The sequence below is a fragment of the Nerophis lumbriciformis genome, linkage group LG05 (genome assembly GCF_033978685.3).
Source record: "Nerophis lumbriciformis linkage group LG05, RoL_Nlum_v2.1, whole genome shotgun sequence".
NCBI lineage: Eukaryota > Metazoa > Chordata > Actinopteri > Syngnathiformes > Syngnathidae > Nerophis > Nerophis lumbriciformis.
The window spans coordinates 4381886-4408444 of NC_084552.2; the positions used below are offsets into that span (position 1 = coordinate 4381886).

The 26559-nt window shown below is 39.5% G+C and overlaps 1 protein-coding gene across 3 annotated transcripts in view; it reads left to right on the forward strand.

Moving 5' to 3' along the window:
* The window catches only part of dock4b (dedicator of cytokinesis 4b), a 470089-nt gene that overhangs the window by 326704 nt on the left and 116826 nt on the right, over positions 1–26559 (forward strand). For all 3 annotated transcript variants that reach the window (XM_061961401.1, XM_061961402.1, XM_061961403.1), the window contains exons 30-32: positions 2916–2974; positions 15362–15510; positions 15591–15676. In XM_061961401.1, the coding sequence (XP_061817385.1) occupies positions 2916–2974; positions 15362–15510; positions 15591–15676 (294 nt within the window). The remainder of the gene's footprint in view (positions 1–2915; positions 2975–15361; positions 15511–15590; positions 15677–26559) is intronic.

The window sequence follows — 26559 nt, forward strand, 5'->3', positions numbered from 1 at the left end:
CAATGTGGTCCTCCACATCATTAATGTGGCCCCTTGTGTCATTCAATGTGTTCCTCCACATCATTAATGTGGCCCGTCACGGTATTCAATGTGGTCCTCCACATCATGACTGTGGCCCGTCACGGCATTCAATGTGGTCCTCCACGTCATTAATGTGGCCCCTTGTGTCATTCAATGTGGTTTTCCACATCATTTAAGTGGCCCGTCACGGCATTCAATGTGGTCCTCCACATCATTTATGGTGGCCCGTCACAGCATTCAATGTGGTCCTCCGCATCATTATTGTGGCCCGTCATGGTATTCAATGTGGTCCGTCACGGCATTCAATGTGGTCCTCCACATCATTAATGTGGCCCCTTGTGTCATTCAATGTGGTCCTCCACATCATTAATGTGGCCCCTTGTGTCATTCAATGTGGTCTTCCACATCATTAAAGTGGCCCGTCACGGTATTCAATGTGGTCCTCCGCATCATTAATGTGGCCCCTTGTGTCATTCAATGTGGTCCTCCGCATCATTTAAAGTGGCCCCTTGTGTCATTCAATGTGGTTTTCCACATCATTTAAGTGGCCCGTCACGGCATTCAATGTGGTCCCTTGTGTCATTCAATGTGGTCCTCCACATCATTAATGTGGCCCTCCTCATCATTAATGTGGCCCCTTGTGTCATTCAATGTGGTCCTCCACATCATTAATGTGGCCCCTTGTGTCATTCAATGTGTTCCTCCACATCATTAACGTGGCCCGTCACAGTATTCAATGTGGTCCTCCACATCATGACTGTGGCCCGTCACGGCATTCAATGTGGTCCTCCACGTCATTAATGTGGCCCCTTGTGTCATTCAATGTGGTTTTCCACATCATTTAAGTGGCCCGTCACGGCATTCAATGTGGTCCTCCACATCATTTATTGTGGCCCGTCACAGCATTCAATGTGGTCCTCCGCATCATTATTGTGGCCCGTCATGGTATTCAATGTGGTCCTCCGCATCATTAATGTGGCCCGTCACGGCATTCAATGTGGTCCTCCACATCATTAATGTGGCCCCTTGTGTCATTCAATGTGGTCCTCCACATCATTAATGTGGCCCGCCACGGCATTCAATGTGGTCCTTTGCATCATTTATTGTGGCCCCTTGTGTCATTCAATGTGGTCCTCCACATCATTAATGTGGTCCGTCACGGCATTCAATGTGGTCCTCCACATCATTAATGTGGCCCCTTGTGTCATTCAATGTGGTCCTCCACATCATTAATGTGGCCCGCCACGGCATTCAATGTGGTCCTTTGCATCATTTATTGTGGCCCCTTGTGTCATTCAATGTGGTCCTCCACATCATTAATGTGGCCCGTCACGGCATTCAATGTGGTCCTCCGCATCATTTATTTTGGCCCCTCGCGGCATTCAATGTGGTCCTCCGCATCATTTAATGTGACCCGTCACGGCATTCAATGTAGTCCTTTGCATCATTTATTGTGGCCCCTTGTGTCATTCAATGTGGTCCTCCACATCATTAATGTGGCCCGTCACAGTATTCAATGTGGTCCTCCACATCATGACTGTGGCCCGTCACGGCATTCAATGTGGTCCTCCACGTCATTAATGTGGCCCCTTGTGTCATTCAATGTGGTTTTCCACATCATTTAAGTGGCCCGTCACGGCATTCAATGTGGTCCTCCACATCATTTATGGTGGCCCGTCACAGCATTCAATGTGGTCCTCCGCATCATTATTGTGGCCCGTCATGGTATTCAATGTGGTCCGTCACGGCATTCAATGTGGTCCTCCACATCATTAATGTGGCCCCTTGTGTCATTCAATGTGGTCCTCCACATCATTAAAGTGGCCCGCCACGGCATTCAATGTGGTCCTTTGCATCATTTATTGTGGCCCCTTGTGTCATTCAATGTGGTCCTCCACATCATTAATGTGGTCCGTCACGGCATTCAATGTGGTCCTCCACATCATTAATGTGGCCCCTTGTGTCATTCAATGTGGTCCTCCACATCATTAATGTGGCCCGCCACGGCATTCAATGTGGTCCTTTGCATCATTTATTGTGGCCCCTTGTGTCATTCAATGTGGTCCTCCACATCATTAATGTGGCCCGTCACGGCATTCAATGTGGTCCTCCGCATCATTTATTTTGGCCCCTCGCGGCATTCAATGTGGTCCTCCGCATCATTTAATGTGACCCGTCACGGCATTCAATGTAGTCCTTTGCATTATTTAATGTGGCCCCTTGTGTCATTCAATGTGGTCCTCCGCATCATTTTTTTGGGCCCCTCACGGCATTCAATGTGGTCCTCCGCATCATTTATTGTGGCCCGTCACGGTATTCAATGTGGTCCTCCACATCATTTGATGTGGTCCGCCACATCATTTAATGTGGTCCTCCACATCTTTTATTGTGGCCTGCCACGTCATTCAACGTGGTCATACACATCTTTTAAAATGGCCCTTTGTGTCATTCAATGTGGTCCTCCACATCTTTTTTTATTGCGGCCCCTTGTGTCATTCAATGTGGTCCTCCACATCATTAATGTGGCCCGTCACGGCATTAAATGTGGTCCTCCGCATCATTTAAGTGGCCCGTTATATGATTCAATGTGATCTCTGAGGGCAGCCATAGTTGTAATGTAGCCCTCAATAAAAAATTGTTTGACACCTCTGATTTGCAGCAATAAGCTGTAAAAAACAATGTTACAGTAAATTAATCTTTATTATTATTATTTTTTTAAAGGTAAAACCTGGCAACTTAGTCGCCAGCATTTCAGCGCTGTATCCTTTTTTTCCATTGACATTTTTTATGGTAAATTACTTTTTTTTTATATATATATAATTTTTTTTAAACGGTAAAATTCTGGCGACTGAACTGTCACTGTGTCATTGCTAGCATGTTCTTCTGCTCTGCAGGTATGGAGATATGAGGGTGATGATGGGCTGCGAGATCTTCAGCATGTGGCAGAATTTAGGTGAGTCCGTCCTCGGGGTGCATTCTATATATGTAGCTAGATGAGGCCATTCCTGAAGGAATTGCTTGTGAATGCTCCAATGCTGAAGTTGAACTGAAATCCTGGAATTATTTTTTTAAATTGTTAAAGTAAAACACGCAATTCCCAAACAGGCTGAATATTTTGAAGTTGGAACAGTTTGAATCAGATGAAAAATGTGGGAGTTGTGGAACTTTGAAAAATGTCCCATTGATTTCAATGGGAATTTCCCAAAAATTTAGGAATTTCGGGAAACGTGGGATTTTTTTTGAAAATGGTAAATTAAATGGTCTGAATGAGTTGAAATCGTTGGTGTTGGAATTTTTCAAATCGGTCGATAAATGTCGAAGTAGTAACATGTTGAATTGAGAAATGGTTTTACGGAATTCCTGAATATTTCAGGGAAAAATCCGGGAATTTTTCCAGTTCAAAAAACAACTTTGTTTTTTGTCCTGATTAGGAGGAATGTTTTGATGGTGGAATGGTTGAAATGCGTTGAAAAATGTGGAAGGAGTAGTCGCCAGAAAAAAGGGTGGAAATAGGACTTTGGAAAACCAGGAATTCTGGAAAATTCTGGAATTGTTTTGAACTTGGACACAAGGTAGTTTAAATTGTGTTGAAAGTAGAATGGTTTGAATCGGTTGAAAAATGTGGAAATGGTGGAAGTTTGAAAAAATGGCCAATTCATTTTGAATGGGAAGAATGTCCTGGAAAACCTGGAAATCTGGGAATTTTGTTAAGGAAAAGCCCGCGATTCTCGAATAGGCTGAACAGTTTGAAGTTGGAACGGTTTGAATCGGGTGAAAAATGTGGAAGGTAGAGCGTGCCAAAATCTGGAGAAGAAGAAGTTGAAGAAGTTGAATAAATAGATTAATTGTTGGTGTAGAAAACCATAGAGCATATGATTTCAATGGGAATTTCCCCAAAATTTGGGAATTTTTTGAAAATGGTAAATTAAATGGTCTGCATGAGTTGAAATGGTTGGTGTTTGAATTTTTCAAACAGGTCGAGAAATGTTGAAGTAGTAACATGTTGAATTGAGAAAGGGTATTATGGAATTCCTGAAAATTTCGGGAAAACCGGGAATTTTTCCAGTTCAAAAAGCAACTTCGTTTTTTGTCCTGATTAGGAGGAATGTTTTGACGTGGAACGGTTAAAATGCGTTGAAAAATGTGGAAGGAGTAGTCGCCAGAAAAAAGGGTGGAAATAGGGCTTTGGAAAACCAGGAATTCTGGAAAATTCTGGAATTGTTTTGAACTTGGACACAAGGTAGTTTAAAATTGTGTTGAAGGTGGAATGATTTGAATCGGTTGAAAAATGTGGAAATGGTGGAAGTTTGAAAAGTGGCCAATTCATTTTGAATGGGAAAAATGTCCCGGAAAACCTGGAATTCTGGGAAATCTGGGATTTTTTGGAATTTTGTCAAGGGAAAGCCCGCGGTTCCTGAATAGGCTGAACAGTTTGAAGTTGGAACGGTTTGAATCGGGTGAAAAATGTGGAAGGTAGAGCACACCAAAATCTGGAGAAGAAGAAGTTGAATAAATAGATTAACTGTTGGTGTAGAATATCATATGTGGAGCATATGATTTCAATGGGAATTTCCCCAAAATTTGGGAATTTTCGGAATAGTGGGAATTTTTGGGAAAATGGTAAATTAAATGGTCTGCATGAGTTGAAATGGTCGGTGTTTGAATTTTTCAAACCGGTCGAGAAATGTTGAATTAGTAACATGTTGGAATTCCTGAAAATTTCGGAAAAACCGGGAATTTTTCCAGTTCAAAAAGCAACTTAATTTTTTGTCCTGATTAAGAGGAATGTTTTGACGGTGGAACGGTTAAAATGCGTTGAAAAATGTGGAAGGAGTAGTCGCCAGAAAAAAGGGTGGAAATAGGGCTTTGGAAAACCAGGAATTCTGGATAATTCTGGATTTTTTTTTTAACTTGGAAAAAAGGTAATTTAAATTTCCAGGATATTGGAATGTGTTGAAGGTGGAATGGTTTGAATTGGTTGAAAAATGTGGAAATGGTGGAAGTTTGAAAAATTGCCAATTCATTTTGAATGGGAAAAATGTCCCGGAAAACCTGGAATTCTGGGAATTTTTGGAATTATGTCAAGGGGAAAGCCTGCGATTTCCGAATAGGCTGAACAGTTTGAAGTTGGAACGGTTTGACTCGGGTGAAAAATGTGGAAGGTCGAGTGCGCCGAAATCTGGAGAAGAAGAAGTTGAATAAATAGATTAATTGTTGGTGTAGAAAACCATACGTGGAGCATATGATTTCAATGGGAATTTCCCCAAAATTTGGGAATTTTTAGAATAGTGGGAATTTTTTGGAAAATGGTAAATAAAATGGTCTGCATGAGTTGAAATGGTCGGTGTTTGAATTTTTCAAACTGGTCGAGAAATGTTGAAGTAGTAACATGTTGAATTGAGAAATGGTATTATCGAATTCCTGAACATTTCAGGGAAAAACTGGGAATTTTTCGAGTTCAAAAAGCAACTTAGTTTTTTGTCCTGATTAAGAGGAATGTTTTGACGGTGGAACGGTTAAAATGCGTTGAAAAATGTGGAAGGAGTAGTCGCCAGAAAAAAGGGTGGGAATAGGGCTTTAGAAAAACAAGAATTCTGGGAAATTCTGGATTTTTTTTTCACTTGGAAAAAAGGTAATTTAAATTTCCAGGATGGTGGAATGTGTTGAAGGTGGAATGGTTTGAATCGGTTGAAAAATGTGGAAATGGTGGAAGTTTGAAAAATGGCCAATTCATTTTGAATGGGAAAAATGTCCCGGAAAACCTGGAATTCTGGGAATTTTTGGAATTATGTCAAGGGAAAGCCTGCGATTCCCGAATAGGCTGAACAGTTTGAATTTGGAACGGTTTGACTCGGGTGAAAAATGTGGAAGGTCGAGCGCGCCGAAATCTGGAGAAGAAGAAGTTGAATAAATAGATTAATTGTTGGTGTAGAAAAGCATATGTGGAGCATTCACACAACGAGATGAAACAAATCCTGAAGGAATTCTGTGTGAATGCTCCAATGCTGAAGTTAAACTGAAATCCTGGAATTTTTTAAAAAATTGTTGAAGTAGAGCACACAATCGGTTGAAAAATGTGGAAATGGTGGAAGTTTGAAAAATGTCCATTTCATTTTAAATGGGAAAAATGTCCCGGAAAACCTGGAATTCTGGGAAATATGGGAATTTTTTGAATTTTTGAATCAGTTGAAAAATGTGGAAATGGTGGAAGTTTGAAAAACGGCCAATTCATTTTGAATGGGAAAAATGTCCCGGAAAACCTGGAATTCTGGGAATTTTTGGAATTATGTCAAGGGGAAAGCCTGCGATTAACGAATAGGCTGAACAGTTTGAAGTTGGAACGGTTTGACTCGGGTGAGAAATGTGGAAGGTAGAGCGCGCCGAAATCTGGAAAAGAAGAAGTTGAAGAAGTTGAATAAATAGATTAATTGTTGGTGTAGAAAAGCATATGTGGAGCATTCACACAACGAGATGAAACAAATCCTGAAGGAATTCTGTGTGAATGCTCCAATGCTGAAGTTAAACTGAAATCCTGGAATTTTTTAAAAATTGTTGAAGTAGAGCACACAATCGGTTGAAAAATGTGGAAATGGTGGAAGTTTGAAAAATGGCCATTTCATTATAAATGGGAAAAATGTCCCGGAAAACCTGGAATTCTGGGAAATATGGGAATTTTTTGAATTTTTGAATGGTTTGAATCAGTTGAAAAATGTGGAAATGGTGGAAGTTTGAAAAATGGCCAATTCATTTTGAATGGGAAAAATGTCCGGGAAAACCTGGAATTCTGGGAATTTTTGGAATTATGTCAAGGGAAAGCCTGCGATTCCCGAATAGGCTGAACAGTTTGAAGTTGGAACGGTTTGAATCGGGTGAAAAATGTGGAAGGTCGAGCGCGCCGAAATCTGGAGAAGAAGAAGTTGAATAAATAGATTAATTGTTGGTGTAGAAAAGCATATGTGGAGCATTCACACAACGAGATGAAACAAATCCTGAAGGAATTCTGTGTGAATGCTCCAATGCTGAAGTTAAACTGAAATCCTGGAATTTTTTTAAAATTGTTGAAGTAGAGCACACAATCGGTTGAAAAATGTGGAAATGGTGGAAGTTTGAAAAATGGCCATTTCATTATAAATGGGAAAAATGTCCCGGAAAACCTGGAATTCTGGGAAATATGGGAATTTTTTGAATTTTTGAATGGTTTGAATCAGTTGAAAAATGTGGAAATGGTGGAAGTTTGAAAAATGGCCAATTCATTTTGAATGGGAAAATGTCCCGGAAAACCTGGAATTCTGGGAATTTTTGGAATTATGTCAAGGGGAAAGCCTGCGATTTCCGAATAGGCTGAACAGTTTGAAGTTGGAACGGTTTGACTCGGGTGAAAAATGTGGAAGGTCGAGCGCGCCGAAATCTGGAGAAGAAGAAGTTGAATAAATAGATTAATTGTTGGTGTAGAAAAGCATATGTGGAGCATTCACACAACGAGATGAAACAAATCCTGAAGGAATTCTGTGTGAATGCTCCAATGCTGAAGTTAAACTGAAATCCTGGAATTTTTTAAAAATTGTTGAAGTAGAGCACACAATCGGTTGAAAAATGTGGAAATGGTGGAAGTTTGAAAAATGGCCATTTCATTTTAAATGGGAAAAATGTCCCGGAAAACCTGGAATTCTGGGAAATATGGGAATTTTTGGAATTTCGGAATGGTTTGAATCAGTTGAAAAATGTGGAAATGGTGGAAGTTTGAAAAATGGCCAATTCATTTTGAATGGGAAAAATGTCCCGGAAAACCTGGAATTCTGGGAATTTTTGGAATTTTGTCAAGGGAAAGCCCGCGATTCCTGAATAGGCTGAACAGTTTGAAGTTGGAACGGTTTGACTCGGGTGAAAAATGTGGAAGGTAGAGCGCGCCGAAATCTGGAGAAGAAGTTGAATAAATAGATTAATTGTTGGTGTAGAAAACCATATGTGGAGCATATGATTTCAATGGGAATTTCCCCAAAATTTGGGAATTTTCGGAATAGTGGGAATTTTTGGGAAAATGGTAAATTAAATGGTCTGCATGAGTTGAAATGGTCGGTGTTTGAATTTTTCAAACCGGTCGAGAAATGTTGAAGTAGTAACAAGTTGTAATTCCTGAAAATTTCGGGAAAACTGGGAATTTTTCCAGTTCAAAAAACAACTTTGTTTTTTGTCCTGATTAGGAGGAATATTTTGACGGTGGAACGGTTGAAATGGGTTGAAAAATGTGGAAGGAGTAGTCGCCAGAAAAAAGGGTGGAAATAGGGCTTTGGAAAAACAAGAATTCTGGGAAATTCAGGAATTTTTTTGAACTTGGAAAAAGGGTAGTTTAAATTTCCAGGATAGTGGAATGTGTTGAAGGTGGAATGGTTTGAATCGGTTGAAAAATGTGGAAATGGTAGAAGTTTGAAAAATGTCCCGGAAAACCTGGAATTCTGGGAAATCTGGGAATTTTTGGAATTTTGTCAAGGAAAAGCTCGTGATTCCCAAATAGGTTGAACAGTTTGAAGATGGAACAGTTTGAATCGGGTGAAAAATGTGGAAGGTCGAGCGCGCCGAAATCTGGAGAAGAAGAAGTTGAAGAAGTTGAATAAATAGATTAATTGTTGGTGTAGAATACCATATGTAGAGCATATGATTTCAATGGGAATTTCCCCAAAATTTGGGAATTTTCGGAATAGTGGGAATTTTTTTGAAAATGGTAAATTAAATGGTCTGCATGAGTTGAAATGGTCGGTGTTTGAATTTTTCAAACCGGTCGAGAAATGTTGAAGTAGTAACATGTTGAATTGAGAAATGGTATTATGGAATTCCTGAACATTTCAGGGAAAAACTGGGAATTTTTCCAGTTCAAAAAACAACTTTGTTTTTTTGACGGTGGAACGGTTAAAATGCGTTGAAAAATGTGGAAGGAGTAGTCGCCAGAAAAAAGGGTGGGAATAGGGCTTTGGAAAAACAAGAATTCTGGGAAATTCTGGATTTTTTTTTCACTTGGAAAAAAGGTAATTTAAATTTCCAGGATGGTGGAATGTGTTGAAGGTGGAATGGTTTGAATCGGTTGAAAAATGTGGAAATGGTGGAAGTTTGAAAAACGGCCAATTCATTTTGAATGGGAAAAATGTCCCGGAAAACCTGGAATTCTGGGAATTTTTGGAATTATGTCAAGGGGAAAGCCTGCGATTTCCGAATAGGCTGAACAGTTTGAAGTTGGAACGGTTTGAATCGGGTGAAAAATGTGGAAGGTAGAGCGCGCCGAAATCTGGAGAAGAAGAAGTTGAAGAAGTTGAATAAATAGATTAATTGTTGGTGTAGAATACCATATGTGGAGCATATGATTTCAATGGGAATTTCCCCAAAATTTGGGAATTTTCAGAATAGTGGGAATTTTTTGGAAAATGGTCAATTAAATGGTCTGCATGAGTTGAAATGGTTGGTGTTTGAATTTTTCAAACCGGTCGAGAAATGTTGAAGTAGTAACATGTTGAATTGAGAAATGGTATTATGGAATTTCTGAAAATTTCGGGAAAACCGGGAATTTTTCCAGTTCAAAAAGCAACTTCATTTTTTGTCCTGATTAAGAGGAATGTTTTGACGGTGGAACGGTTAAAATGCGTTGAAAAATGTGGAAGGAGTAGTTGCCAGAAAAAAGGGTGGAAACAGGGCTTTGGAAAACCAGGAATTCTGGAAAATTCTGGATTTTTTTTTTAACTTGGAAAAAAGGTAATTTAAATTTCCAGGATGGTGGAATGTGTTGAAGGTGGAATGGTTTGAATCGGTTGAAAAATGTGGAAATGGTGGAAGTTTGAAAAATGGCCAATTCATTTTGAATGGGGAAAAATGTCCCGGAAAACCTGGAATTCTGGGAATTTTTGGAATTATGTCAAGGGGAAAGCCTGCGATTTCCGAATAGGCTGGACAGTTTTAAGTTGGAACGGTTTGAATCGGGTGAAAAATGTGGAAGGTAGAGCGCGCCGAAATCTGGAGAAGAAGAAGTTGAAGAAGTTGAATAAATAGATTAATTGTTGGTGTAGAAAACCATACGTGGAGCATATGATTTCAATGGGAATTTCCCCAAAATTTGGGAATTTTCGGAATAGTGGGAATTTTTTTGAAAATGGTAAATTAAATGGTCTGCATGTTTGAATTTTTCAAACCGGTCGAGAAATGTTGAAGTAGTAACATGTTGAATTGAAAAAAATGGTATTATGGAATTCCTGAACATTTCAGGGAAAAACTGTGAATTTTTCCAGTTCAAAAAACTTTGTTTTTTGTCCTGATTAGGAGGAATATTTTGACGGTGGAACGGTTGAAATGCGTTGAAAAATGTGGAGGGAGTAGTCGCCAGAAAAAAGGGTGGAAATAGGGCTTTGGAAAAACAAGAATTCTGGGAAATTTGGGAATTTTTTTGAACTTGGAAAAAGGGTAGTTTAAATTTCCAGGATAGTGGAATGTGTTGAAGGTGGAATGGTTTGAATCGGTTGAAAAATGTGGAAATGGTAGAAGTTTGAAAAATGTCCCGGAAAACCTGGAATTCTGGGAAATCTGGGAATTTTTGGAATTTTGTCAAGGAAAAGCCCGTGATTCCCAAATAGGTTGAACAGTTTGAAGATGGAACGGTTTGAATTGGGTGAAAAATGTGGAAGGTCGAGCGCGCCAAAATCTGGAGAAGAAGAAGTTGAAGAAGTTGAAAAAATAGATTAATTGTTGGTGTAGGAAACCATACGTGGAGCATATGATTTCAATGGGAATTTCCCCAAAATTTGGGAATTTTCGGAATAGTGGGAATTTTTTGGAAAATGGTAAATTAAATGGTCTGCATGAGTTGAAATGGTCGGTGTTTGAATTTTTCAAACCGGTCGAGAAATGTTGAACTAGTAACATGTTGAATTGAGAAATGGTATTATGGAATTCCTGAACATTTCAGGGAAAAACTGGGAATTTTTCCAGTTCAAAAAACAACTCTGTTTTTTTGACGGTGGAACTGTTAAAATGCGTTGAAAAATGTGGAAGGAGTAGTCGCCAGAAAAAAGGGTGGAAACAGGGCTTTGGAAAACCAGGAATTCTGGGAAATTCAGGAATTTTTTTGAACTTGGAAAAAGGGTAGTTTAAATTTCCAGGGTAGTGGAATGTGTTGAAGGTGGAATGGTTTGAATCGGTTGAAAAATGTGGAAATGGTAGAAGTTTGAAAAATGTCCCGGAAAACCTGGAATTCTGGGAAATCTGGGAATTTTTGGAATTTTGTCAAGGAAAAGCTCGTGATTCCCAAATAGGTTGAACAGTTTGAAGATGGAACGGTTTGAATCGGGTGAAAAATGTGGAAGGTAGAGTGCGCCAAAATCTGGAGAAGAAGAAGTTGAAGAAGTTGAATAAATAGATTAATTGTTGGTGTAGAAAACCATACGTGGAGCATATGATTTCAATGGGAATTTCCCCAAAATTTGGGAATTTTCGGAATAGTGGGAATTTTTTTGAAAATGGTCAATTAAATGGTCTGCATGAGTTGAAATGGTTGGTGTTTGAATTTTTCAAACCGGTCGAGAAATGTTGAATTAGTAACATGTTGGAATTCCTGAAAATTTCGGAAAAACCGGGAATTTTTCCAGTTCAAAAAGCAACTTAATTTTTTGTCCTGATTAAGAGGAATGTTTTGACGGTGGAACGGTTAAAATGCGTTGAAAAATGTGGAAGGAGTAGTCGCCAGAAAAAAGGGTGGAAACAGGGCTTTGGAAAACCAGGAATTCTGGAAAATTCTGGAATTTTTTCTAACTTGGAAAAAAGGTAATTTAAATTTCCAGGATGGTGGAATGTGTTGAAGGTGGAATGGTTTGAATCGGTTGAAAAATGTGGAAATGGTGGAAGTTTGAAAAACGGCCAATTCATTTTGAATGGGAAAAATGTCCCGGAAAACCTGGAATTCTGGGAATTTTTGGAATTATGTCAAGGGGAAAGCCTGCGATTTCCGAATAGGCTGAACAGTTTGAAGTTGGAACGGTTTGACTCGGGTGAAAAATGTGGAAGGTCGAGCGCGCCGAAATCTGGAGAAGAAGAAGTTGAATAAATAGATTAATTGTTGGTGTAGAATACCATATGTGGAGCATATGATTTCAATGGGAATTTCCCCAAAATTTGGGAATTTTCGGAATAGTGGGAATTTTTGGGAAAATGGTAAATTAAATGGTCTGCATGAGTTGAAATGGTCGGTGTTTGAATTTTTCAAACCGGTCGAGAATTGTTGAAGTAGTAACATGTTGCAATTCCTGAAAATTTCGGGAAAACCGGGAATTTTTCCAGTTCAAAAAGCAACTTCATTTTTTGTCCTGATTAAGAGGAATGTTTTGACGGTGGAACGGTTAAAATGCGTTGAAAAATGTGGAAGGAGTAGTCGCCAGAAAAAAGGGTGGAAATAGGGCTTTGGAAAACCAGGAATTCTGGAAAATTCTGGAATTGTTTTTTAACTTTGAAAAAAGGTAATTTAAATTTCCAGGATGGTGGAATGTGTTGAAGGTGGAATGGTTTGAATCGGTTGAAAAATGTGGAAATGGTGGAAGTTTGAAAAACGGCCAATTCATTTTGAATGGGAAAAATGTCCCGGAAAACCTGGAATTCTGGGAATTTTTGTAATTATGTCAAGGGGAAAGCCTGCGATTTCCGAATAGGCTGAACAGTTTGAAGTTGGAACGGTTTGACTCGGGTGAAAAATGTGGAAGGTCGAGCGCGCCGAAATCTGGAGAAGAAGAAGTTGAAGAAGTTGAATAAATAGATTAATTGTTGGTGTAGAAAACCATACGTGGAGCATATGATTTCAATGGGAATTTCCCCAAAATTTGGGAATTTTTGGAATAGTGGGATTTTTTTTTTAAATGGTGAATTAAATGGTCTGCATGAGTTGAAATGGTCGGTGTTTGAATTTTTCAAACCGGCCGAGAAATGTTGAAGTAGTAACATGTTTAATTGAGAAATGGTATTATGGAATTCCTGAACATTTCAGGGAAAAACTGTGAATTTTTCCAGTTCAAAATACAGCTTTGTTTTTTGTCCTGATTCGGAGGAATATTTTGACGGTGGAACGGTTGAAATGCGTTGAAAAATGTGGAAGGAGTAGTCGCCAGAAAAAAGGGTGGAAATAGGGCTTTGGAAAAACAAGAATTCTGGGAAATTCGAGAATTTTTTTGAACTTGGAAAAAGGGTAGTTTAAATTTCCAGGGTAGTGGAATGTGTTGAAGGTGGAATGGTTTGAATCGGTTGAAAAATGTGGAAATGGTAGAAGTTTGAAAAATGTCCCGGAAAACCTGGAATTCTGGGAAATCTGGGAATTTTTGGAATTTTGTCAAGGGAAAGCCCGTGATTCCCAAATAGGTTGAACAGTTTGAAGATGGAACGGTTTGAATTGGGTGAAAAATGTGGAAGGTCGAGCGCGCCAAAATCTGGAGAAGAAGAAGTTGAAGAAGTTGAAAAAATAGATTAATTGTTGGTGTAGGAAACCATACGTGGAGCATATGATTTCAATGGGAATTTCCCCAAAATTTGGGAATTTTCGGAATAGTGGGAATTTTTTGGAAAATGGTAAATTAAATGGTCTGCATGAGTTGAAATGGTCGGTGTTTGAATTTTTCAAACCGGTCGAGAAATGTTGAACTAGTAACATGTTGAATTGAGAAATGGTATTATGGAATTCCTGAACATTTCAGGGAAAAACTGGGAATTTTTCCAGTTCAAAAAACAACTCTGTTTTTTTGACGGTGGAACTGTTAAAATGCGTTGAAAAATGTGGAAGGAGTAGTCGCCAGAAAAAAGGGTGGGAATAGGGCTTTGGAAAAACAAGAATTCTGGGAAATTCTGGATTTTTTTTCACTTGGAAAAAAAGATAATTTAAATTTCCAAGATGGTGGAATGTGTTGAAGGTGGAATGGTTTGAATCGGTTGAAAAATGTGGAAATGGTGGAAGTTTGAAAAATGGCCAATTCATTTTGAATGGGAAAAATGTCCCTGAAAACCTGGAATTCTGGGAAATATGGGGAATTTTTGGAATTTTGTCAAGGTAAAGCCCGCGATTCCCGAATAGGCTGAACAGTTTGAATCGGGTGAAAAATGTGGAAGGTAGAGCGCGCCGAAATCTGGAGAAGAAGAAGTTGAATAAATAGATTAATTGTTGGTGTAGAATACCATATGTGGAGCATATGATTTCAATGGGAATTTCCCCAAAATTTGGGAATTTTCGGAATGGTGGGAATTTTTTTGAAAATGGTAAATTTAATTTCAACTCTGCATGAGTTGAAATGGTTGGTGTTTGAATTTTTCAAACCGGTCGAGAAATGTTGAAGTAGTAACAAGTTGGAATTCCTGAAAATTTCGGGAAAACCGGGAATTTTTCCAGTTCAAAAAGCAACTTCATTTTTTGTCCTAATTAAGAGGAATGTTTTGACGGTGGAACGGTTGAAATGCGTTGAAAAATGTGGAAGGAGTAGTCGCCAGAAAAAAGGGTGGAAACAGGGCTTTGGAAAACCAGGAATTCTGGAAAATTCTGGCATTTTTTTTTAACTTGGAAAAAAGGTAATTTAAATTTCCAGGATGGTGGAATGTGTTGAAGGTGGAATGGTTTGAATCGGTTGAAAAATGTGGAAATGGTGGAAGTTTGAAAAATAAATTTATTTATTGTTGGTGTAGAATACCATATGTGGAGCATATGATTTCAATGGGAATTTCCCCAAAATTTGGAAATTTTCGGAATAGTGGGAATTTTTTTGAAAATGGTAAATTTAATTTCAACTCTGCATGAGTTGAAATGGTTGGTGTTTGAATTTTTCAAACCGGTCGAGAAATGTTGAAGTAGTAACATGTTGGAATTCCTGAAAATTTCGGGAAAACCGGGAATTTTTCCAGTTCAAAAAGCAACTTCATTTTTTGTCCTGATTAAGAGGAATATTTTGACGTTGGAACGGTTAAAATGCGTTGAAAAATGTGGAAGGAGTAGTCGCCAGAAATAAGGGTGGAAATAGGGCTTTGGAAAACCAGGAATTCTGGAAAATTCTGGATTTTTTTTTTTACTTGGAAAGAAGGTAATTTAAATTTCCAGGATGGTGGAATGTGTTGAAGGTGGAATGGTTTGAATCGGTTGAAAAATGTGGAAATGGTGGAAGTTTGAACAGTTTGAAGTTGGAACGGTTTGACTCGGGTGAGAAATGTGGAAGGTCGAGCGCGCCGAAATCTGGAGAAGAAGAAGTTGAAGAAGTTGAATAAATAGATGTATTTTGGTGTAGAAAAGCATATTGTTATTGTGTGAATGCTTTGAAGCATTCACACAATAACAAGGATTCTCCTCCAGGGGAGCACAAGTTGAACTTCATCCCGGCGATGATCGGCCCCTTCCTGGAGGTGACCCTGGTGCCGCAGCCCGACCTGAGGAATGTGATGATCCCCATCTTCCACGACATGATGGACTGGGAGCAGAGACGCAGCGGCAACTTCAAGCAGGTGAGCCACCGCCTCGCCTGCAACGGGACAGCAACGGAGCTCTTTCTGTGGCTCGGAAGGCTTATTTGTGTTTGACGTAGGTGGAGGCCAAGCTGATCGACAAACTGGACAGCCTGATGTCTGACGGCAAGGGAGACGAAACATACAGGGAGCTCTTCAACAGCATGTGAGTTTCACCAAAACAGGACATGGAAAAGCATGTTGGGGCCTTTTTTCTTCCACTAGAGGGCGCAAATGGGTTGTTTTTTAAGGTACCATTTGTTCAACAGTTTGAGTAAGCCTCGCTGAGAACACATAACAGTAACTCCCTTGTTTAGGATGTGTAGCAAAGCCTCTTTTTTTTTTTCTTTTTTTTTTAACATACAAACCCCGTTTCCATATGAGTTGGGAAATTGTGTTAGATGTAAATATAAACGGAATACAATGATTTGCAAATCATTTTCAACCCATATTCAATTGAATGCACTACAAAGACAAGATATTTGTGTTGTGTATAGACTAAGGGGAGGTGACGGCAAACAGACACCAGGGGGCAATATATACAATTATTTATTATATATATAGTCAATATATATATATATATAAATAATAATAAACAATACTACTGAACTAAGGAAATGAAGTGTGAACTAGAATACAAGAGTGTGTGGTGTAAGACTATGTGTGTAGTTAGCTGAAGTGTGTTACCAAGTGTTGAAGAGAGCAAACGAGGCAGTCCATGGGGCAGGCAGGTGATCCGGGGCGAGAGAGAGGCGTCAAAGTCCAGGGGCAAGCGAGGAGTCAAGGAAACGAAGGAGGCAGTCAAAATCCAGGGCAACTGAAGATAAACAGGTACACCATGAGAAAACTAAGTTCCCGCCCCGATCCTTGGGTCCACTGGTCCTTTATTGAGCTTGTCCTCATCAGACCCAGGAGTGTAGATTGCCGGTGAGTGATTGCAGCTGGTGGCTGCTGCAGGGCGGGGACGCGCGCGGCGTTTCCAGGAGCCTCCAAGTGTTCTCGCAGAGGAGGGAGAGTCAGACTGCGCGTGCGCGTGCGCCGTAACAATTTGATGTTCAAACTCATAAACTTTTTTTGGCAAATAAAAATTAACTTAGAATTTCATGGCTGCAACACGTGCCAAAGTAGTTGGGAAAGGGCATGTTCACCACTGTGTTACATGGCCTTTCCTTTTAACAACACTCAGTAAACGTTTGGGAACTGAGGAGACACATTTTTTGAAGCTTCTCAGGTGGAATTCTTTCCCATTCTTGCTTGATGTACAGCTTAAGTTGTTCAACAGTCCGGGGGTCTCCGTTGTGGTATTTTAGGCTTCATAATGCGCCACACATTTTCAATGGGAGACAGGTCTGGACTACAGGCAGGCCAGTCTAGTACTATGAAGCCACGTTGATGTAACATGTGGCTTGGGCATTGTCTTGCTGAAATAAGCAGGGGCGTCCATGACAACGTTGCTTGGATGGCAACATATGTTGCTCCAAAACCTGTATGTACCTTTCAGCATTAATGGCGCCTTCACAGATGTGTAAGTTACCCATGTCTTGGGCACTAATACACCCCCATACCATCACAGATGCTGGCTTTTCAACTTTGCGCCTATAACAATCCGGATGGTTCTTTTCCTCTTTGACGTCCACGGTTTCCAAAAACAATTTGAAATGTGGACTCGTCAGACCACAGAACACTTTTCCACTTTGCATCAGTCCATCTTAGATGAGCTCAGGCCCAGCGAAGCCGACGGCGTTTCTGGGTGTTGTTGATAAACGGTTTCCGCCTTGCATAGGAGAGTTTTAACTTGCACTTACAGATGTAGCGACCAACTGTAGTTACTGACAGTGGGTTTCTGAAGTGTTCCTGAGCCCATGTGGTGATATCCTTTACACACCGATGTCGCTTGTTGATGCAGTACAGCCTGAGGGATCCAAGGTCACGGGCTTAGCTGCTTACGTGCAGTGATTTCTCCAGATTCTCTGAACCCTTTGATGATATTACGGAGCGTAGATGGTGAAATCCCTAAATTCCTTGCAATAGCTGGTTGAGAAAGGTTGTTCTTAAACTGTTCAAGAATTTGCTCACGCATTTTTTGACAAAGTGGATCAGTTTGAACATCAAATATGTTGTCTTTGTAGCATATTCAACTGAATATGGGTTGAAAATGATTTGCAAATCATTGTATTCCGTTTATATTTACATCTAACACAATTTCCCAACTCATATGGAAACGGGGTTTTGTACATTAAACGTACTCTTCTCAGGTGAGGAGATAACAGATCAGGGGTGTCCAAAAATGGAATAAAAGAGCAAACAGTAACACTTTAGTATGGGGTAACATATTCTAAGTAACAAAGGCTTAATTTAGAGTTATTTGGACTCTAGGGCAGTGTTTTTCAACCTTTTCTGAGCCGAGGCACATTTTTTTCATTGAAAAAAATCACCACCAGCAGAAAACATCAAAAAAATGAAACCCGGCAGCCGATATTGACGATAAAAAGTTGTTCTCGCAATTCCAACCATAACCAAGCATGCATCTCTATAGCTCTTGTCTCAAAGTAGGTGTACTCTCACACTGTGACTTATTTGGAGTTTTTTTTTTTGGCTTTTCCTGTGTGTAGTGTTTTAGTTCTTGTCTTACGCTCCTATTTTGTTGTTGATTGTCATGTCATTTACGGATGTACTTTGTGGACGCCGTCTGCTCCACACGCTGTAAGTCTTTGCTGTCGTCCAGGATTTTGTTTTTGTTTACTTTGCAGCCAGTTCAGTTGTAGTTTTGCATAGCCTTCCCTAAGCTTCAATGCCTTTTCTTAGCGGCACTCGCCTTTGGTTTATTTTTGGTTTAAGCATTAGACACATTTTTACCATTGTCGTCGTTCCCGACATCTACAAAGCAATTAGCTACCTGCTGCCACCTACTGGTAAGGAAGAGTATTACACGGTTACTCTCACACTGACTTATTTGGAGTTTTTTTTTTTGGCTTTTCCTGTGTGTAGTGTTTTAGTTGTTGTCTTACTCTCCTATTTTGTTGTTGATTGTCATGTAATTTACGGATGTACTTTGTGGTCGTCTGCTCCACACGCTGTAAGTCTTTGCTGTCGTCCAGCATTTTGTTTTTGTTTACTTTGCAGCCAGTGCAGTTTTATTTTTGCATAGCCTTCCCTAAGCTTCAATGCCTTTTCTTAGCGGCACTCGCCTTTTGTTTATTTTTGGTTTAAGCATTAGACCCATTTTTACCATTGTCGTCGTTCGCAATTAGCTACCTGCTGCCACCTACTGGTAAGGAAGAGTATTACACGGTTACTCTCACACTGACTTATTTGGAGTTTTTTTTTTTGGCTTTTCCTGTGTGTAGTGTTTTAGTTCTTGTCTTACGCTCCTATTTTGTTGTTGATTGTCATGTCATTTACGGATGTACTTTGTGGACGCCGTCTGCTCCACACGCTGTAAGTCTTTGCTGTCGTCCAGCATTTTGTTTTTGTTTACTTTGCAGCCAGTGCAGTTTTATTTTTGCATAGCCTTCCCTAAGCTTCAATGCCTTTTCTTAGCGGCACTCGCCTTTGGTTTATTTTTGGTTTAAGCATTAGACACATTTTTACCATTGTCGTCGTTCGCAATTAGCTACCTGCTGCCACCTACTGGTAAGGAAGAGTATTACACGGTTACTCTGCCGAGCTCTAGACAGTACAGACACTCAACAACGGCACATTTACGGATTATAATTACTGGTTTGCAAAAAATATTTTTAACCCAATTAGGTGAAATTACATAATCTCCCACGGCACACCAAACAATATCTCACGGTACACTAGTGTGCTGCGGCACAGTGGTTGAAAAACACTGCACTAGGGGAACGTATAAGGGTTAGGGTTAGGGTTAGGGCTAGGGTTACTAATACGCAATAATTCTGACTCTTAGTTAATAAGGCCATGCAAAAGAAGGCATTAATAAGTACTTAATAATGACTAATTAATAGCCAATATGTTACTAATTTGCATGTTATTAAGCACTAATTAATGGTGAATATATTCCCCATACTAAAGTGTTACCTAAACAAATAAAATGTCTCTAATAATAAACACAAATCTGCCATGCAGGCTGTTTTTTTTCCCCCCCCTTAAAGTTGTCATTGCCCAAAATATAATAATGAATCAAAATCAATGTTGTTATACATTATAGAATTGTTTTAAGACTCCCAATTAGTTCACGTCAAATATTCCACCTTTTTTGGGGCAAACTATTGTGGTACAGCTCGGTTGGTAGAGTGGCCGTGCCAGCAACTTGAGGGTTCCGGGTTCGATCCCCGCTTCCGCCATCCTCGTCACTGCCGTTGTGTCCTTGGGCAAGACACTTTACCCACCTGCTCCCAGTGCCACCCACACTGGTTTAAATGTAACTTAGATATATGTAAAAGTGCTTTGAGTCACTGGAGAAAAGCGCTATATAAATATAATTCACTTCACTTCATATTTTGTGTGTTTGCCTTGGAAATAATTAAGTTTTATTTGACAAAAATGGGCAAAAAGCAAACAACAACAAAACGAAACAAAAAAAAAATAAAAAATAAAAAATTAATAAAAAGTTATAATCGACAGATGGATTAGAAGTTGACCTAGGGACTTAAATGTTGAAAGTAAAAAAATTAAATAAAAAAAAATGACAACTTATTTTTGACACTTTTACGAATGGAGCCCTTTTGGATCCCCCAGATTTAAAAAAAAACTGTCATTGTTCAAAAAATTTGATAACATTTAATTAAATTGTTGACCTATTTCTGGCTCCAATTAGTTCACATCAAATGTTGCACTTTTAATTTTTTGGAGGCAAAATGTTGCATATTTTATGTTTTTGCCATATAAAACAGGGCTTTTTTTTTTTATTTATTTTTTTTTTTTTACAAAAAAAAGCATATTGGGTTTCACTATGTAAAAGTGCTTTGAGTCACTGGAGAAAAGCGCTATATAAATATAATTCACTTCACTTCACTTCATATTTTTTGTGTTTGCCATGGAAATAATTAAGTTTTATTTGACAAAAATGGGCACGAAGCAAACAACAACAAAACAAAACAAAAAAAAAACCCACAAACAATTAATAAAAAGTTATAATCAACAGATGGATTAGAAGTTGACCTAGGGACTTAAATGTTGAAAGTAAAAAAATTAAAAAAAAAAAAAACTTATTTTTGACACTTTTACAAATGGAGCCCTTTTGGATTCCCCAGATTTAAAAAATCTGTCATTGTTCAAAAAAATGTATACAATGTTAATAAATTGTTGACCTATTTCTGGCTCCAATTAGTTCACATCAAATGTTCCACTTTTAATTTTTTGGAGGCAAAATGTTGCATATTTTATGTTTTTGCCATATAAAACAGGGCTTTTTTTTTTTTTTTTTTTTTCAAAAAAAAGCATATAACATTAATAAATATGCATATTATATTTTTTTATTATATATTTGTTTTTACTTTATATTGACTGATAGACCTGAGTAGAGAGAGGGAGAGAGAGAGATAAATATTAGCAATAGCCTATGTATTGTATTAGTTTTGCATTCTTTGATTTTTCAGTGTGTGGCCCTTACTGGAAAAAAAAATTGAACAACGCTATAATAGATGAATAACATCAAAGTATATTTTGCATAAAAGGTACAATATATTATCAATATTAGTAATGACCAATCAAGAAGAAAAAACTAATGTCAACAGCTATCATAATAATGGAGAGATTATAAATTGATATTAGGAGGCAGAAATCTGTTTCTGGTATCCTAGCAACAGTAAGCCCCCGAGTAGAAAAAGGTGTGGGCACCACTACTTATCAAGTCATGACATGACATATATAAATGGATGCGTATTGGAAAAGGTAAGCGTTCATTTTGAGTCATCTTCACACACACACTCGTCTTTGTCCAGTCTTGGTCCAATCAGTCCTTGTCCTTCCAGGTTTGTGCTCCTGCCTGCTCTGTGTGTGTTTGTGTGTTTGTGTGTGCGTGTGTGCGTGTCTATCCTGTATCTTTAGCAGGATGTAGTGTAAATATCATTTAGGTTTCAGTGTATCAAAGTGTAAGTTTGCATTGTGTATTGTAATTGCTGTGACTTTCATAGTGAGTCCCCATTACTACACCATTCTACATGATATATATATATATATATATATATATATATATATATATATATATATATATATATATATATATATATATATATATATATATGTCTTAATAAGGTTATCCAAAAAATAGTGCTCGATACCGTAGTAGAGCGCAATATACAGGTAAAAGCCAGTAAATTAGAATATTTTGAAAAGCTTGATTTATTTCAGTAATTGCATTCAAAAGGTGTAACTTGTACATTATATTTATTCATTGCACACAGACTGATGCATTCAAATGTTTATTTCATTTAATTTTGATGATTTGAAGTGGCAACAAATGAAAATCCAAAATTCCGTGTGTCACAAAATTAGAATATTACTTAAGGCTAATACAAAAAAGGGATTTTTAGAAATGTTGGCCAACTGAAAAGTATGAAAATGAAAAATATGAGCATGTACAATACTCAATACTTGGTTGGAGCTCCTTTTCCTCAATTACTGCGTTAATGCGGCGTGGCATGGAGTCGATGAGTTTCTGGCACTGCTCAGGTGTTATGAGAGCCCAGGTTGCTCTGATAGTGGCCTTCAACTCTTCTGCGTTTTTGGGTCTGGCATTCTGCATCTTCCTGTTCACAATACCCCACAGATTTTCTATGGGGCTAAGGTCAGGGGAGTTGGCGGGCCAATTTAGAACAGAAATACCATGGTCCGTAAACCAGGCACGGGTAGATTTTGCGCTGTGTGCAGGCGCCAAGTCCTGTTGGAACTTGAAATCTCCATCTCCATAGAGCAGGTCAGCAGCAGGAAGCATGAAGTGCTCTAAAACTTGCTGGTAGACGGCTGCGTTGACCCTGGATCTCAGGAAACAGAGTGGACCGACACCAGCAGATGACATGGCACCCCAAACCATCACCCAACCATGCAAATTTTGCATTTCCTTTGGAAATCGAGGTCCCAGAGTCTGGAGGAAGACAGGAGAGGCACAGGATCCACGTTGCCTGAAGTCTAGTGTAAAGTTTCCACCATCAGTGATGGTTTGGGGTGCCATGTCATCTGCTGGTGTCGGTCCACTCTGTTTCCTGAGATCCAGGGTCAACGCAGCCGTCTACCAGCAAGTTTTAGAGCACTTCATGGACCGACACCAGCAGATGACATGGCACCCCAAACCATCACTGATGGTGGAAACTTTACACTAGACTTCAGGCAACGTGGATCCTGTGCCTCTCCTGTCTTCCTCCAGACTCTGGGACCTCGATTTCCAAAGGAAATGCGAAATTTGCATGGTTGGGTGATGGTTTGGGGTGCCATGTCATCTGCTGGTGTCGGTCCACTCTGTTTCCTGAGATCCAGGGTCAACGCAGCCGTCTACCAGCAAGTTTTAGAGCACTTCATGCTTCCTGCTGCTGACCTGCTCTATGGAGATGGAGATTTCAAGTTCCAACAGGACTTGGCGCCTGCACACAGCGCAAAATCTACCCGTGCCTGGTTTACAGACCATGGTATTTCTGTTCTAAATTGGCCCGCCAACTCCCCTGACCTTAGCCCCATAGAAAATCTGTGGGGTATTGTGAAAAGGAAGATGCAGAATGCCAGACCCAAAAACGCAGAAGAGTTGAAGGCCACTATCAGAGCAACCTGGGCTCTCATAACACCTGAGCAGTGCCAGAAACTCATCGACTCCATGCCACGCCGCATTAACGCAGTAATTGAGGCAAAAGGAGCTCCAACCAAGTATTGAGTATTGTACATGCTCATATTTTTCATTTTCATACTTTTCAGTTGGCCAACATTTCTAAAAATCCCTTTTTTGTATTATCAATCAATCAATCAATCAATCTTTATTTATATAGCCCTAAATCACAAGTGTCTCAAAGGGCTGCACAAGCCACAACGACATCCTCGGTACAAAGCCCACATACGGGCAAGGAAAAACTCACCCCAGTGGGACGTCGATGTGAATGACTATGAGAAACCTTGGAGAGGACCGCATATGTGGGTAACCCCCCCCCTCTAGGGGAGACCGAAAGCAATGGATGTCGAGTGGGTCTGACATAATATTGTGAGAGTCCAGTCCATAGTGGATCCAACATAATAGTAAGAGTCCAGTCCATAGTGGGGCCAGCAGGACACCATCCCGAGCGGAGACGGGTCATCAGCGTAGAGATGTTCCCAGCCGATGCACAGGCGAGCGGTCCACCCCGGGTCCCGACTCTGGACAGCCAGCACTTCATCCATGGCCACCGGACCTGTGCCCCCCCCCCCTCAAGGAAAAGGGGAGCAGAGGAGAAAAGAAAAGAAACGGCAGATCAACTGGTCCAACAGGGGGGCTATTTAAAGGCTAGAGTATACAAATGAGTTTTAAGATGGGACTTAAATGCTTCTACTGAGGTAGCATCTCTAATTGTTACCGGGAGGGCATTCCATAGTACTGGAGCCCGAATAGAAAACGCTCTATAGCCCGCAGACTTTTTTTGGGCTCTGGGAATCACTAATAAGCCGGAGTTCTTTGAACGCAGATTTCTTGCCGGGACATATGGTACAATACAATCGACAAGATAGGACGGAGCTAGACCGTGTAGTATTTTATACGTAAGTAGTAAAACCTTAAAGTCACTTCTTAAGTGCACAGGAAGCCAGTGCAGGTGAGCCAGTATAGGCGTAATATGATCAAACTTTCTTGTTCTTGTCAAAAGTCTAGCAGCCGCATTTTGTACCAACTGTAATCTTTTAATGCTAGACATAGGGAGACCCGAAAATAATACGTTACAGTAGTCGAGACGAGACGTAACGAACGCATGAATAATGATCTCAGCATCGCTAGTGGATAAAATAGAACGAATTTTAGCGATATTACGGAGATGAAAGAAGGCCGTTTTAGTAACACTCTTAATGTGTGATTCAAACGAGAGAGTTGGGTCGAAGATAATACCCAGATTCTTTACTGATTCGCCTTGTGTAATTGTTTGGTTGTCAAATGTTAAGGTGGTATTATTAAATAAATGTCGGTGTTTAGCAGGACCGATAATCAGCATTTCCGTTTTCTTGGCGTTGAGTTGCAAGAAGTTAGCGGACATCCAATGTTTAATTTCATTAAGACACGCCTCCAGCTGACTACAATCCGGCGTGTTGGTCAGCCTTAGGGGCATGTAGAGTTGGGTGTCATCAGCATAGCAATGAAAGCTAACACCGTATTTGCGTATGATGTCGCCTAGCGGCAGCATGTAAATACTAAAGAGTGCAGGGCCAAGAACCGAACCCTGAGGAACTCCGCACGTTACCTTAACATAGTCAGAGGTCACATTATTATGGGAGACGCATTGCATCCTGTCAGTAAGATAAGAGTTAAACCACGACAAGGCTAAGTCTGACATACCAATACGTGTTTTGATACGCTCTAATAAAATATTATGATCGACGGTATCGAAAGCAGCGCTAAGATCAAGAAGCAGCAACATAGATGACGCATCAGAATCCATCGTCAGCAGTAGATCATTAGTCATTTTTGCGAGGGCTGTCTCCGTAGAGTGATTTGCCCTGAAACCGGATTGAAAAGGTTCACAGAGATTGTTAGACACTAAGTGTTCATTTAGCTGCTGTGCGACAATTTTTTCGAGGATTTTCGAGATAAAGGGAAGGTGGGACACCGGTCGGTAGTTTACCATGAGGTCAGGATCAAGGTTAGGTCTTTTGAGCAGAGGATGAATAACCGCTTTCTTGAATGCTAGGGGAACAGTGCCAGAGGAAAGTGATAAGTTTATAATATTTAGCACTGATGGACCTAATAATACAAAAAGCTCCTTGATAAGTTTCCCAGGAAGTGGGTCAAGTAAACATGTTGTTTGTTTTATCCCACTTACACGCTGTAATAGTTCCTCTAATGTTATTTCATCAAAAAGAGAGAGACTATTTTGTATTGCAGTATCCGTCGTAGATACAGTTGTATCTGTGTTCATAGAACCCAGTTGTAGCTGGGATGCGTTGTCTTTAATCTCCTTTTTAATGAGTTCAATTTTCTTATTAAAGAAATTCATAAAGTCATCTGCCGAGTGGGTGGAGCTATTGGGAGGAGTCCCTTGTTGGGTTAGCGATGCTACTGTACTAAACAAAAATTTAGGGTCGTTTTTGTTGAGGCGGATGAGATTTGAGTAATATTTAGCTTTAGCTAAGGTAAGCATGCGTTTATACGATATTAAACTATCACTCCATGCTTGATGGAAAACCTCAAGCTTGGTCGCGCGCCATTTGCGTTCCAACTTTCTACATGATAATTTATGAGCTCTGGTTTCCTCTGTAAACCATGGGGTGCGCCTTTTAGGGGCCCTTTTTTGTTTTAGCGGTGCTATACTATCAATGGTTTTGCGCAGGGCATTGTCAAAGTTGTTAGTGAGGTTATCAATAGAGCCGACATAATTTGGGAATGGTGCCATTACCGAAGGCAGTAGGTCAGCAAGAGTCATCGTTGTGGCGGCATTAATGTTGCGGCTGCTATAGCAGTTATTATTATTATTAGTTTGTTGACAATGAGTCAGAACTTCGAATTTTATAAGGTAATGATCGGACATTACTTTAGTATACGGGAGTACCATAACTTTGGAGGTGGTGACACACTTAGCCTTAAGTAATATTCTAATTTTGTGACACACGGAATTTTGGATTTTCATTTGTTGCCACTTCAAATAGTCAAAATTAAATGAAATAAACATTTGAATGCATCAGTCTGTGTGCAATGAATAAATATAATGTACAAGTTACACCTTTTGAATGCAATTACTGAAATAAATCAAGTTTTTCAAAAATATTCTAATTTACTGGCTTTTACCTGTATATAAACACTTAAAATGTAAAATGTTTTTTGTGTTTAATATAAATGAACTCTGACCTAGTATAGTTCATATTGATATTTATCTGTTTCTATATATATTTATTGTGCGAAATCATTAATATGATCAGTGTTTCCACAAA